This window comes from Eriocheir sinensis, chromosome 21 (assembly GCF_024679095.1).
Source record: "Eriocheir sinensis breed Jianghai 21 chromosome 21, ASM2467909v1, whole genome shotgun sequence".
Taxonomy (NCBI): domain Eukaryota; kingdom Metazoa; phylum Arthropoda; class Malacostraca; order Decapoda; family Varunidae; genus Eriocheir; species Eriocheir sinensis.
Genome location: NC_066529.1, coordinates 9,632,393 through 9,648,456, shown reverse-complemented (window position 1 = coordinate 9,648,456; position 16,064 = coordinate 9,632,393). Strand labels below are relative to the sequence as shown.

Sequence of the window (16,064 nt, the reverse complement as noted above, 5' to 3'; positions counted from 1 at the left end):
GACGAAGAAGCAGGTTACCCACACCCACGTACGGCGTCACGTGTCACACATACTCCCGGCCTCCACCAGCTATAAAAATCATTCTGGATGAAAATTGTAACTGGCGAGGTGCGATCACTAATAATTATATACCGTAGGCTACTCCAAACGCCGTCTGTAAGAAAGGTAGAATTGGATGCATAATGCTAAGCTGCTCGTGGCCTCGGTGCTCATCTCCGTTGCATCAGCGCAGAACTTCCCCAGATACTCATTTATCGACCAGCCTGAATAAGAGGATACAAAGGGATTGACTTGACGCGTTTTGCCAAGACTGGGATCGAACCTGGGCTTGTGGGGTCGTGGGTGAGTGTGCTAGCCAATATATACCATGAAGGAACCGTGAGTGTGCAGCAAAAGTGTCATTACCAGAAGCGCACCGGGCAGCCTCGCCGCCGCAGTACACGTGCGACATGACAGGCCGTCGTTTTTATGGTGCAAGGAAACAAAGTGCGTCGGTAGCGTTAAGACAGACAGAGAGAGAGAGAGAGAGAGAGAGAGCGAGAGAGAGAGAAGGGGGCAGTCGTGATATTTATTATTAGCTAGCTACGCCCCAACTCAGCCCGCCTGCGTTCACGATTGGCTCCTGTGCCACACACACACACACACACATGCAAGACAGACATCACGGTTCTTCCACCAACTCCCTTGTGTGTTCAAATCTTGGAGGAGGTTCAAATATGAGTGAAAAAAAAAATCTAAACGATGATACCTTAATTATGACAGCTATACAGTAAATGAGGCTGTAATTAGGATCATTAGGGAGAGCAAGGCTGAAACGGAGGATAAAGGGAGGGGACGAGAATGAAGGAGGGAAAATGGTGTGTGTTGGAGGGGGGGGGAGGGGGGAGGAATGAAACAGAATGATTGATGGAAATAGGAAGGTATACAGGAGGAAAGGAGGAATGTCTAAATATCATAACTTGTACTAATTTCAAACACACACACACACACACACACACACACACACACACAGAGAGAGAGAGAGAGAGAGAGAGAGAGAGAGAGCGTGCTATGCTGAGTCAGGCAGTTTACTGATTATATATACTCCCACAAACAGTTTATACCTATTTCAGTGTAGAAAATAATGTTCTTGTTTTATTGATAGATATAGCCTACCTAACATAATATCATAACTCACGAATCGCTTTTTTTTCCCCCTTCGCATATAACCATTTATTCCACCTGGGAGAAAGAGGAGAAATATAATGAGGTCATCGTGTCACGTCTATTCCCTCTCAGCAGGTGAACAATCTAGCTCTGGGGCAGTCGAGTCATGTCACGTCACGTCACACTAATCTACTTTTAACTCTGTCCAATCCTCGTTATAATCCTCTCTGATGCGTTGCACAATACTCTGAACACATGAAGTAAGATCGCTTAGCTCCACCCCGGCCAGCAGCAGCACTCAGTAGTGATGTGATGTCTGGCGGGGGAATATTTCAAGAAGTAAAGTTATTTCTGCCTACACGGAAAAAAGGAACCATGCAGCAGGCCTTGAGCAAAACCATGTTGTTGTAGACTGCACTGCAACCTCTTATTCAGATAGATAGATAGATATAGATGGATGGATGGAGAGATAGATGGCGGGAAAGTTGATCAATTTTGGACAAGGTGTTCGTCTAACTCCCTTTTATTTCAATTACCTAAGTCTTGCATCATATTCCCATGTATCTCTCTTATTAATGGTCCCTTGCATCACCATTTTAAGCCTTAAAATTTAGATAACAGGTTTGATCATCATATATTTGCGGTTCTAGGGACATGGAGAGGTATCACAGGGCGCCCCATGGCAGTTATAATGTATACATCTCGGAAACTGTATGGAAAGTAAAAACAGAGGAGTCCGGACATGAGGCAGGACGAGTTTTAATTAATAACAGTGTGAGGTTGGTATTTTCAAACGCTTCCACTTCAATTATTTCCAAAAGCCAAAAAGGAGATCAATCTGGCCCTCGTGAGTGTTTTTTTTTATTTTTATGTTCATGGTACAGAAGTAGGGCCAAACTAACACCAGGGTCATGAATCCATACCCGTGGAAAATCCCAAAACTCGTGTCTAATATGTTTGACTGGGCATCGGAGTGTTGCAGAATATGGCTCTAAAACCCGTATACTTATTTAGTTTTCATCGGTATATAGTATATACCTCAGTTCGTCTGTTTGAAAAGACTCTGAGAAGCTGCTGGAATTCCCGCGGACTTATTGATTGATAGTTTATTGTTGCACGTAAACAACAAAGGAGAGAACTGCTTTGTGATGTTAGTGATAGTTTTACCCGACTCTCTGAACGGGAAAATAACCCAAGAAAACCCTGGACCCATATTCTCTAACGTTTCTGCGATTTAGTAGGCTATATCTATTTAATGAGGCTCGCGTAGAAGTTTTAGGGCTTGCCATGGGTGGATTCATATCTCTAGTGGTAATTTTGCAAGATTTCCACGCCATGAACAGGTAAAACACTCTTGAGAACCCGATACATCTTTTATATGGCCTTCAAAATTATTGTATCAAGAGCCCGATGCGGTTGAGAATACGAACTCCATGCAATCTTCTGTGTACTTGGAGAATAGAAGGAATGGGAGTCCGATACAATTAATTAAGAATATGGACGCGTATGCCTCATGAAAGCTGGCGTTACCGAGTTTCCTCTTAAGCCGAAACGCTAATAAAACACTACGTATGTACATTGGTGACATGAAACAGGGTCATTTCACATCCTTACTGAACCCTAAACAAAGACCAACACAGAACCACCCGCCAAGTAGCCTAACTATTAAGAAGGTTCAAAGTATCAAACTCTCTCGTTTCGCCCTCAGCGGGTATCCCCTCTTGCCTCCCTCCCTCTATCCCTTTCCTTTTCCCTTCTTCTTCAGTATATCCTTCCTTATTCCTTCTTTCCGCATCTCTCTTTGGTATTCTAGCTCAGACGCCTCAATCGGGTTATAATGACTGTGTTTTGCTTGTGTTTTTTTTTTTTTTTAGGTTTTTGGTACAGAAAAAGGGTCAAACTACCGCCAGGGTCATTATACTACCCATGGAAATGTCTAAAACTCCTCCGAAAACCGTGTCAATTATCTGTGCCTGGGCGCCGAAATGTTTTAGAGTATAGCCTTGCAGAGTCACCGAGGTCCTTGCCCCTTGGTGTGGTGCTACGTGTGTCAGAACCTACACCACAGATTGAATATTCCTCTTTAGACATACATCTCTCTCTCTCTCTCTCTCTCTCTCTCTCTCTCTCTCTCTCTCTCTCTCTGTTTTATAGCACTATAGGGGCCTTATGCCTTAAAAGGAAATTCGGAGGGTATCGCGGGCACATACTATTACCAAATATAGTCATAGAGTAGCACGTACAGTCTTAGGGTGTGGATATACTTGTAACATCCGCTGATAAAGATACGTAATGAAAAATTGCGATACCACTCAAATCTCTCTCTCTCTCTCTCTCTCTCTCTCTCTCTCTCTCTCTCTCTCTCTCTCTCTCTCTCTCTCTCTCTCTCTCTCTCTCTCTGTGTGTGTGTGTGTGTGTGTGTGTGTGTGTGTGTGTGTCTCTCTCTCTCTCTCTCTCTCTCTCTCTCTCTCTCTCTCTCTCTCTCTCTGAAGAATACATTATTAGGCGTACCTAACTGTGTGTCTACTTAAAAAAAGTGTCTGAAGCAAGATATAAATGCACTTGCCAGTTTTTTCGGAATATCTTATCTTTTGACACGTCACCCTCGATCTTATCCTGTCTTATCAGTTAACTTGGAAATAATGGGGTGAAATGCTTACTGACGCAGCTTAGCACCTTCGTTCATTTTTAGCTGGAGCTCATTTTTTCAGTTTATTTGAAATATCCGATCCATTTCTAGGGAGAACAGTTGCTAGCCAGGCAGTGATCCATAAAGCGTCAAGCAATTCATATTCATCAAACTTCGTATATTTGAAAAGGAAGATGTTTAAATTTTGGTTTCCATAATTTGTAATTGCTTAAGGATTGCTCTCTCCTTCAAGCGGGGAGCACGGGCCCTTTGCAGGGTGCAGACAGACTCTATCGGCTGACGTCAGCCGAGCAGACCAACTCGATCTCTCGACGAGGACTGGCGTGTCTTTGGTTTGGCATTCATTATATATCTGTATTTATAAATGACTAAGGACATATTAATTTATATGACGTGCTATAGGCCACTATATAGATCATGTGCATATCATCAGCACTATTGTCATCATAGCTGTTTAAAGTTTGCTCCCTCAATAACACATGTCAAACCTCAAATTCTCACAGCAATGCATTGACGCAGCAAGTAAAGCTTACAGAATGCTGGGTTTCATTATGAAAAACTATCTATAAAAAAAATAAAGATGTAATGCTCCCGCTTTGTAATTGTTTGGTCAGATTGTACTTGGAAAATGCGGTTCAGTTTTGGTCTCCCCACCATGCAAAGGACATTGCTAAATTAGGTGTTCAACGTCGGGCAACAAAAATTATCTCTTCCTCGCCCCCAAAAAACTGACGACTAGATATATAGGCTCTCAACTCTATAACTTGTTCTCTCTTGATAAACGTCGCCTCTGAGGAAAACTGATCGAATGTTTTAAAATAATTAATGGCTTCACGAATGTGAACAAATCAAAAATGTTTATAATCAATGACACTTTGCGAACGAGAAATAATATGGTACAAAACTTAATTGAAAACAAACAAATTCAGAATATGCACCAAATATTTCTTCACCAACGTTGTAATGCGAGAATGGAATAAGCTCCCACATTCAGTGGTCCAGTGCAACACAACTGACTCTTTTAAAAACAAGCTCGATCGACCAACACTAGCTTTCTTCAACTTAATAGCTATCTAAAGAAGAAATTAATGGAGAGTTTTAAAATTTGGTGCCATTTGATCAATATAATTCCACTTAGGTTTAAGGACAGACCACTTAGTCTGGACCATAGGGTCTATGTGGTTTGAATATCTATGTTAGTCTATGTAAATCCTTAAGGGGGGGGGGAGCACGAGAGCAGGCCGGTTACTGACAGACCGATTAGATCGGCTGACGTCAGTCGAGCCGACCAAGTCGGTCTGTCGACGAAGATGGGTGTGTCTCTGGTTATCATCATCTTCTTAACCTTTACTTATATTGCAGACCACTGATGGAGAAAAACGAAACACTACAAAAAAAAATATTGAAAAGAAAATCGAGCTCGAGTGGAAAAACTACAATGGTCTAAGACGGTAAGTCTAAAACGGAAGGATTATAGAGTAAATAATTTATAGATTTTATTATAGAGTATGTATGTGTTGGAATGACAGTGATTAGGGAGATGAAAGTGTTAAAAAGCTAGTGGATAGTTTTGGGTCAGAGTTCTGGATTTTTGACTAGTCTACCCTGTTAGCAGTTCAGCTCAAGAGAATTCTTTTAGAGAAAATGAACATACAAGGGCTAACTCACGCAGTACAAGTCAGTCGTTTACATGTATGCAATCCCATGGTTAACAATATATGTAGTCAGGCTGGTGATCAAGGAGGTAAACGTACGCTTTTTTCTGTATTGGTGACAAGCGCGACCGAATTATAAAAGTTCGACCCAGACTGAGTATGTAAGCTTTCTACGCATTATTTTATACTAGCAGTGATAACAAAATTTATCAACATTTTCTCCTTTCTGTTGCGCAGTTTCTAAACGTCATGGCGGTTAGCACAGGCCAGCGAGACAGACGTATAAGTGAAGAAGACTAGAGGGCAGGGCGTTGCATCGCCCTTGCTGATAATGACTATACCCCCACTAGAGCTGGCACTCCTCTCCTCCTCCAAAGATTGCTCCCTCCCTATAAGAGGGAGCACGGGCCTTTGCCAAAGGCGGCCCGTAGCAGGGTGCATACAAACCGAATCAATCGGCGATCGAAACCTAGCCGACCAAGTCGATTTGTCGACGAGGACTGGCGTGTCTCTGACCCACCAAGCGCTTCGATCCTCCTCCCCCTCCAAAGATTGCTCCCTCCCTATAGGAGGAAGCACGGGCCTTTGCCAAAGGCGCCCCTTAGCAGGGTGCCGAGAGTCCGAATCTATCGGCGATCGAAATCTAGCCGACCAAGTCGGTCTGCCGACGAGGAGCTGGCATCCGACTCCCTCCCATATGATCCACGCCTCCCTTCCTATTGCGATAGGTGGATGATAGTGTATAATCGTGCTACTTGCAAAGTCACCTAGCTTCTACTCGGGGCATGCCAAGACTGCCCGAGAGATGTTTTGGAGTCCCGCGAATACAGTTGTGGGCAAATCTCCTTGGTTGTGGGTGACGTGATTAGAGGCGAGGCCGGCGTAGCGGGCACGTCACCGCGTGGGTTGCAGTGGCCAAGACGGGGTCACTCGGTTAACTGTATATACTACGCCAAGAAAGAGAAAAGTATCGTCCGGTTAAAACAAAAAAATATGACTCACTTCGAATGTTCATTCAAATATGGTCTCTATCTATCTATCTATCGATAAATATTTTTTGGATGATCTTGCATTCTCATTTCTTAGAGAAAAGAAAACGCAGAAACCAGATAACGAATGGAACTGTTTTATATATATATATATATATATATATATATATATATATATATATATATATATATATATATATATATATATATATATATATATATATATATATATATATATATATATATATATATATATATATATATATATATATATCAGGGAGATTATCTGTGAAAGAGCAGACACAACGTAACCTTCATAGAGGTCAAAAGGATGAACCATATATACGCCGCTCCCTAGTTAGTTATCAATGTTTTTTAGACTCCTAGCATGGTCCTTGCTTCAGTTAGAGAAATATTGATCATTAAATCAAAGAACGGAAGATTTGCGTTACTGTGTGCATGTAGGATATGAGAAACAGTGTGTGATGGGGGGAAGAGGGGGACAGGACGGGGAACTGACATCATCAGGATCCTCAAACACTAAACAATAGGTAAGCTACACAGCGACACATGCTACATATTGGCGGAAGCAATTTCGATAATATGACACAGAACCTCCTAGGCTAGAAAAAAGCGAGTTAAAATACGCCAAATAAAGCCACATGTTTGTTATAAAGAGGTGTGCTAGACGCTGGGGGGAAGATGAGGAGAAAGGGGAGGAGGAGGAGGAGGAGGAGGAGGGGGAGGAAGTAGCGGGAGAAAGCAAGGGGGTGAAAGAGGTCAGCTGGAGCACCGTTATACAGCGCGGTGCCGGCAGGAGGGTCCGGGGAGGCGTTCGTGTGGATATGATCACCGAGGAAATAATATGCTTCTTTCCTTTCTTTGCAGCAGGCTAGCGGGCTCGTCACTCACGTCTCGCGCACTCAGGGTCTGGAAGGAGTTGAATACCTTTTCCTATTTGACTGTTGTCTCGATGTGCTCAAGTGTAGAATTTCACTTTGTCCGATATGAATGGTACAAATACTAATACTTATAAAGCTATGCATGATCAGTACTCCATTGCTTTTGCGATTCTTTTTATGCCATTAAGAAGTAGTATATCACGTAAAAAATGCACACTTTAATGTTTACGCGGGGACAATTATAGATTATAGACAATTATAGACTTCTTAGATCTATCGATGTTATATACTGCAGTTGCATCACACACGCACACACAAACACACACACGACTGTTATGAGTGGTAAATATCTTCATTGAGCTTATTGAGGCTTGATGAACTAATAGATAACGCAGTACCCTATCCTATATAACCTAGGCACACTGGGCGGGACTGAAGACATGGATTGTAGCATTATTAAAAGTTTCGGGCACTTGTTACACCCATTTTTGTAGGACAGAGAGGAGATACGTCGGTTCGCCATGCGTGCTTTCCCGTTCATGGCGCGGAAGCCTTCCAAAACTACCGCCGGGGTCAAGAAACTATCCATGGGAACCCCGACAACTTCCGCGAGAGCTCCTTTAAATGTATGTAGCCTATCAGGGTTTCTAAGAGTTTGATAATATGGGCCGTGGATACAGTAGTGTGTGGGAGGCAGAAGAAGAAAAGGAAGACGGTCATGAAACCTGCGGCCTAAAAAGAAATTCGTGGCGTACCTGATCGCCATATAAGTCCTCTAACGGGACAATTGAGGGAGGAAGCTGCAAGATAGTCAGACATCTTCGCCATATTACCTCGTTCGGTGTGTTTATTTTATTTTGTTTATCATCTGTTGACGCGGAGAAGAGGGAAAACTTTCATTATTATTATTATTATTATTATTATTATTATTATTATTATTATTATTATTATTATTATTATTATTATTATTATTATTATTATTATTATTATTATTATTATTATTATTATTATTATTATTATTATTATTATTATTATTATTATTATTATTATTATTATTAATTATTATTGTTGTTGTTGTTGTTGTTGTTGTTGTTGTTGTTGATGTTGTTATCAGTAGTAGTAGTAGTAGTGGTAGTAGTAGTAGTAGCAGTAGTACCAGTAGTAGTAGTAGTAGTAGTAGTAATAGTAGTAGTAATAGTAGTAGTAGTAGTAGTAGTAGCAGTACCTTGTTGTTGTTGTTGTTGTTGTTGTTGTTTACTACCGAGATAGGTAATTTGCTCAGTCTCTTTCAATAAACAATATCCTTTCGTGGGTGTTATGCAAGATTCGTAATACGTGCATGCGAGCAGCACGACGCACTATCCGTAACCCAGGTGCATCGTCTTTGGAACACACCAAGTGTTTGCAAGAGCATGTCCCATGTCTTTATAAGTAATGTTTGTAAGAAAATGATGCCACAGTTTGTCACTTTTAGCTTTTTGAAATCTAACCTTCAATAAAGTTTTGGTTATCATCTTTGGCATAATCAATTCATTAAGTATTCATTTCAGTCTAACCAGGAAGGTAATTTGCCACTATGAACTTTTCAGTATACAATAAACAAACGATGCTAAGAAAACGAAATACGTGCTACAAATTACGCTTAGAATATACTGTTTTTATAATCTTATTGACTAGTTGATGACTGAACAATTTTTCATTCGCTTTGCCTTACCTACAGTGAAAGATGACGCCTCTAATTTTGTATTTATTTATCTGTAGACATCAGTCAATCAGCTAGGATGCATTATTTTATTTTCAGTGTATGGTATTTATTTAACATTCCTCCCACATGAGATGGTGTGGCGGTGGTAGTGGAGGAGGCAGGAAGAGGGGTCCAGGCGGCAAGACCCGCGCGGGTGAGGGTGAGGCGGACAGTTACACACAGTAGGTCAGAACCAAGTGGAGCTCCGGCGCGTGCACACGCCCGTTACCTCATCGCTTAGGTCGCGAGAATCTAGTAAGAACACTCTGACGTACTGACAAGGTGATTTTGAAACATAAAATACAGTGATTCATATTACTAAGTGCTTATTTGTGCGTGTGTCTGTGTTTATAGGAGCCTTGAGTTTCGATACCTGCTATGTGTCGACGTACGTGAAGAAATACGGGTAGTAACACTGGCGAACATGAAGTTATTGATGTGCATCACGGTGGTGAGTGTGGTGAGTGCCATCGGAAAAGCCGCCTTGGTCCCCTACACGCTAGGAGACACAACCATCATGGTGGAGAGCTCCATTCTTGGGTACAACTCACCGCTTTTGTCCTACCTGAAGCAAGGCATGGCCCACCGGCGGGGTGATAACACCGACACTGACCTCCAGGCTGATAGCTCATCACAAAGCAGCGACCCCTTACAGGAAGCGACGGGTGAAGAGGAAAAGCTGTCGTCCGGTGTCTCAGAAATTGATCAACAATTCACTTCCACTGAAGAGTTCTATGCAAAGCCCTCAGGGAACGTACAGACCGGCGCTTTACCGCAAGACACGATTTCTCAGGAAGCAGCGGATGATGAAAAACTGTCTTCCGGGACGTCAGAAGGTCAGCATTTCACTGCACACAAAGACTTTCAAACAAACTCTGAGGGATCGTTGGCCATCAAAGTACTGCCGGACAAGTTTACTTCGTCTGACCGGCCCACACCCATCACTATGCATGAAGCTGCAGGAATATATTTTGAAGGACAGCGTGTGCCTATTGCAGCTTTAGACAACACTCCTCCCCTTTACTATAACGTGCACACTCCAGACTTTGCTCAAGTATCTGAGAAAATTCATAACATTGTTACGTCTCTCAGTCCAAAGCACAATGACCGAGCACCTGGTTCGTCCCGCCACCCACCTCTCCGCAACGCTGTTCCACTCCAGCTACACGCGCGGCCAGGGGACACACCGCCTTCCCTGGCCAACACGGAAGGGTTCACAGGCGTATCGGTGAAACACATGGTGCCACAGGAACCGAGCTCTTTCGAGGATTACACCACGAATAACGGAGATCTCAATTTCCTGTTAAGTAGTGATCCGTTACAGCAGAGTGACCCGCCTAAATCTTTTGGACACGATCGTCCTTCTCTCCTGCCCAGTGACAAACCCGCGGGGCATATCTGGGGCCCACAAAGTGACATGTCCCAGCACACACGAATACAAGGCGACGATGAAGTCATTATTAGTGAACATCCCTCTTCATTTGGCACTAAGGTTACCTCTGAGCAGGACCTCGAACCAGAGTCATCATCAGACTCTCAGGCTGAAGGTAGTGAGATGCAGATAACGATAACCAACACCGGCGCCGATGACCCCAACGCCATCAACACAGATATTGATATTCTAGAGTCAATAACTCAGATGGGTAATAATCATAAACTTATAAATAAGGATACAACCACTATCCTTCCGGAAGTAGTGGACACAGACCCAATAACAGCGGTCGAGGTAAACACAGGCCCTCCTACTGCACTGGAAATGGACGTAGCCCCCGAAGAGGTAGATAATCTTACATCTTCAATACCACAGGAGGGAGAAGATGCCACACTCACAACGGAAGAATCATATCACATGACTCCATTGGCTGAAGAGAAATTTTCAGCCACTCCTTCAATTATTGATGAGACAGATACAGTAACTCCAACAAATGAGGAGAGTGGCACCGCAGATTCCGTAGTAGATGAATTGGACACAGTGACTTCTACAGTGGAAGGAATGGACACGGCAACACCAGGAGTAGGAGGCATGGAAACGACAACTCCCACCGTAGAGATGGACACAACTCCGATCGTAGATTGGGATGATTTCCTTGTCACCAAGATGAAAGACCTTCAGCGTGAAGAAATACATGAAGCTGTATTGGGAGCCGAGGAGGAAAAGGATCAGGAAGCCCTTGACCAGGCGATGGCGGACCTTTTTAATTTATTTAACACCGACAACGACACACAGACGCATGGTGAAAGTGAGACACAGAACTGGCAAAACAACAGCGCCCCTGTGACAGAATCTGATAAGGAAAGTGTCAGCATGCTCAATAATAATGACTCGAATAATGATCAGAACGATTATATATCATTTCCAACCACAACATTCCAAACACTCGCAGAGCAACATACTTCTCGTCCTCATCTCTTCTTAAATAATGATCCTTTGACATCATTATCAGATTCTTTCGAGGCTCTGCTTACTGATCAGGATGGTGAAAGTCATCTTGGTGGCACTAACCATTCATCCCAGGACCATCTTCACTATTCAGCTGTGGCGAACTTCCCCACCACCAGAGATGAGCCTGGACCTCCATCCCCTGATCAGCAAGGAACTTCCAATCTCAGACACGACCTGCCACACTCTGAAGATCAGGAAGGGCTCAAATCCTGGTTCGACAGGGAACCCATCACAATTTTTGACCCCTTACATATTCCCAGCCCAGGGTCCCCGTTACCACAAGGATTTTATGATTTTCAACTGGGCCAGGACAAGATCACCACCACGCAGAATTCTGGCATAACTCTAGATGACGAACACAATATGCACGACTTGACGACACAGATGACTCCACAAAGCAGCAGTGAGTCAGATGAGTCAAACACTTCCACCGACGGTGGCTCTGATATCTCGGCACTGCAAGAGGGCGGAGTCACAGACGACTCAGCACTACCTGTGGATGATGACGACACAGGTGACTTAGGAACACTCCAGAATGATGATGGCCCAGACAACGACTTAGTAACACGCGAAGATGATGACTCTGGCAACTCAGGAGCTTTTGAGGAGGAGGACGACGACAATGACTCAGACAACTCAGCAACATTCGATGACAACAGAGGTGACTCAGACGACTCACCAGTACTCGATGACGACAACGAGGATGACTCAGATGACTCAGCAACACTTGAAAATGGCGATGATGACTCAGACGACTCAGCAACACTCGATGACGACAACGGCGATGACTCAGACGACTCAGCAAAACTTGACAATGACGACGATGACTCAGACGACTCAGCAACACCTGACAATGACGACGATGACTCAGACGACTTAGCAACACTTGACAATGACGACGATGACTCAGACGACTCAGCAGCACTTGACAATGACGACGATGACTCAGACGACTCAGCAACACTTGGTGACAACGACGATGACTTAGACGACTCAGCAACACTTGGTGACAACAACGATGACTTAGACGACTCAGCAACACTTGGTGACAACGACGATGACTCAGACGACTCAGCAACACTTGGTGACAACGACGATGACTTAGACGACTCAGCAACTCTCGATGACGACGAAGATGACTCAGCAATGGCAGATGACGAAGACGATGATTCCGACGGCTCAGCAACACCCCTTGACATTGCAGACATCCTTCACCGAGCAGGTCAGTCACCCTTTCCTTCCTCCTTCCTTCTCACTGACTCACCAGACCAATCGAGTAACACCAAACGGACCAACCAACCAACCAAACAACCCGCAAAGTAGCACATTGAGAAAAAAAAAACTTCTTTAGCTTTTGACAGTAACGTTCAATGCTAGGATCCTGCTCTTAAGTTGTCGTTTCACTGTTATGTACACTTTCAGGTTTACGAGAATCAGTATATCTTTAAATTTTATAAGATACATAATGGTAATTTTATAGGCAATTGTTGTTGTTTTTCCTGTTTTTGTTTCATTTCACACTCGTTTGTAGTTTTCTTCTATAACGAAATAGCACACACACACACACACACACACACTGGAATAGCTTTGGTAGCTCAATCGGTTAGAGCGCCGCGCCGCAAGGCTTCACGGCCAAACAGGCGGTGGTTCGAGCCCCGCTCAGGCCGGATTTTTTCTGTTGACTAGGAGTGGATACTGTCCCCCCTTGAGCAAGGGGGATGGGGTGTGTGAGGTCCTGGCAGTACCCAGAGATCGACAATAATGAGCACTTGCTCACGTCGTGAGGGTACCTGCTGGCGAAAGCGAGTCCAACTCGTGATCAGGCCGTGGTGAATTACACACATGCACACACATCATGAAGTTGTAATTCCATCCTCCTCCACTTCCAGACTCGAACGCCAGTGTGGCAGACGACTTCGGCAACACCTCGTCCTCGGCCTCCACCTCCAACACCTCGTCGTCGGGCTCCCCTTCCACCAGTTCGGCAACACCCTTCCCCGGTGCCGTGCTTCACAATGCAGGGCCAGAGATATTTCAGAAATCCTCCTGCCGTAAGTGATGTATAATTAACTGTGAGCACGAATACACACAAAAACACACACACACACACACACACACACTCACTCACAGGATTACAATCATTATCATTACCGTCAAGTCTGTGACGGCTGCATATATCATGGATTTAAGTTAGCAAGACAGCTTGGAGGCCACGATGCATGGAGGGGGTGCAGAGCGAAAGGATCAACAGTCATCTCTATTATAACTGTCTTTTGTGTCCCCAGTGTGTGGCTTACGATTTGCACCCAAGGTCGTGGGTGGCCAGGATACCACCATCTACAATTATCCTTGGATGACCGCCATCGTCAGCCGCAGCTCCATGTTCATCTTCTGTGCTGGGTCCATCATCAACGAAGGTTACATCCTGACCGCGGCGCACTGCATCCATGGGTAGGTCCTGACTGACTGGCGGGCAGGGATAACATATAATGGACTCCTTTCAGTCGGTTATTTACACTAAAGAGTTCTCGGGTCTGGAACTTCATTGCAGACAAAGGTGATTTTCTTGCTCCATCTGAGAACTTTTGAAATTCCACTAAGCAATGCCGCAATGACCTGCAGCTCTATAGACATGGTTTTGTATCTTCACATATTCAACATTTTTTCTTTTCTTTTGATGCACATTGATCTTGAAAATAATGTCATATAAAAAATCGAAATTAGTTCTTCAATAGCAGTAAAAGAAATATAAATGAATTATATATGTATGGAATGTATGTATGTATGTATGTATACGAGAGAGAGAGAGAGAGAGAGAGAGAGAGAGAGAGAGAGAGAGAGAGAGAGAGAGAGAGAGAGAGAGAGAGAGAGAGAGAGAGAGAGAGAGAGAGAGAGAGACTGAAAATACTGAACAAACTGTCGTAGACTCACGTCGTAGTACAAAAAATCCTCTCTTCTGTCTTTTGGCATGCAGGAAGAATCCCAACGACTTGTTCGTCCGCTTGGGTGCCACTAACAGGAATGACCCAGGGGCGATAACCATGGACGTGAAGGCCCTCATCCCGCACCAGAAGTAAGTCTTTGGCTGTCCCGCTTACAAAAATGTGTGTGTGTGTGTGTGTGTGTGTGTGTGTGTGTGTGTGTGTGTGCGTGTGTGTATGTGTGTGTGTGTGTGTGTGTGTGTGTGTGTGTGTGTGTGTATGTGTAAGCCAAAATAACCAGATGTTTCTTGAGGTGTTTCCAGAGCTGCTGTAGTTATTCAGAGCAGACTTTATATACTGAGGCAAAACGAATCAACTAACACATTGGACGGACTGGCATCCTCTGCTTAAATAATTAGGCAGAGGCATGAATTGAAAAGAGTTGTGGTATTTTGACAAGTCCACCATAAATTTAAACTTAATTCGTTACCTAACCACTTGCAAGTTTGTTTTGAGACTTTAAATATTTTGTCATAATTATAAATCCCAATTACAACTTTACATTTTCTTATATAAAACCCAATAAAAAAGTATGAGGATAAAAATCGATCAGTACGCTATACCCCCTTCAGTAGATAAAGAAATAGTAGGAAAAATGACCCCTTCCCCCCTTAATGACACCCATGATAAGATGCCGAGCATGATCAAACGATTGAGAAAAAAAATCAAATTAAAGCATTTCCATTGTTACCTATTATACAAGCTAAAGCTGCCAAAAATATATTGTTATCGATGTAAAGTCTTCGCATCAACTGGCAGAAGTGGCAAGTTTTCATCATATTTTGCCCATACTACAACTTGAACGTCATAGAAAGTCACACACACAAAAAAAATCCATGGATATCCAAGGTAGCAAGCGTGGAATTATAGGATCAGTAATATAAGCTCGCCAGTTTTCAGGGGCAGGTCTGTCTGGATGAGGAAGCAGCACCCTCAGCCTCCCCGAACTGTCTTTTTTTCTTTTTCTCTCTTTCTTGTACATGCTTCTTTCTTTGGGCAGCCGGGGGATTAATACTCCCTGCAGTCCTGCGTCCCTGCTCTTTGGTGAGAAGTCAGTCCTGCCTCTGATCTTGGATGGATGGGGGAAGGGTTTGCACCCCCTTCCTTTATAGAACTCTCTCTCCGCCAACAACAAAGTAAAAAGAAGTGGTCGGGGTCGTGGTGTGAGCCTCGAACCCTCGAACCCCGATGCATCCGCATCCGGGGAGCCTGCCGTCAGGAACGGGTGCAGGGTAAACAAAGTCTACGGGACCCCCGCACCTAGAAGAAAAAAGGGCTCCATAGCCCCTCTTTTTGTTTTGGAGATGGCCGGGGTGGTGCAGAGACTGCGCCCGCACACAGAACTGGGTCTGGGGTTAACGTTTGGAGGGCTCTGTGTATGAGCTCCTGGAACGTCCGGAGCCTCTCGAAGGATCACGGACTGCCCTTTATATGGCATTGTCAATACCTATGTAGAAGGACAAAGATCCAGATCTTCAAGTCCCTTGTGCTCCCTGTTGAACATTTAAATCGGGACTTAGAGAGGCGGATTGATGCTTTAGGTACTAGATATCT

At 43.8% G+C, this 16,064-nt stretch overlaps 1 protein-coding gene across 2 annotated transcripts in view; it reads left to right on the top strand.

Annotated features, from left to right (window-relative positions):
- The first annotated feature begins 9,196 nt into the window (after window positions 1–9,196).
- LOC127001637 (serine-aspartate repeat-containing protein D-like) overlaps window positions 9,197–16,064 on the top strand; it is a 12,897-nt gene continuing 6,029 nt past the window's right edge. The window contains exons 1-5 of one of the 2 annotated variants that reach the window (XM_050866539.1): window positions 9,197–9,341; window positions 9,441–12,751; window positions 13,419–13,580; window positions 13,815–13,980; window positions 14,504–14,602. In XM_050866539.1, the coding sequence (XP_050722496.1) occupies window positions 9,511–12,751; window positions 13,419–13,580; window positions 13,815–13,980; window positions 14,504–14,602 (3,668 nt within the window). In that variant the 5' untranslated portion in view covers window positions 9,197–9,341; window positions 9,441–9,510. Of the gene's footprint in view, window positions 12,752–13,418; window positions 13,581–13,814; window positions 13,981–14,503; window positions 14,603–16,064 lie in introns of both variants that reach the window. The other variant, XM_050866538.1, reaches the window with a different exon arrangement.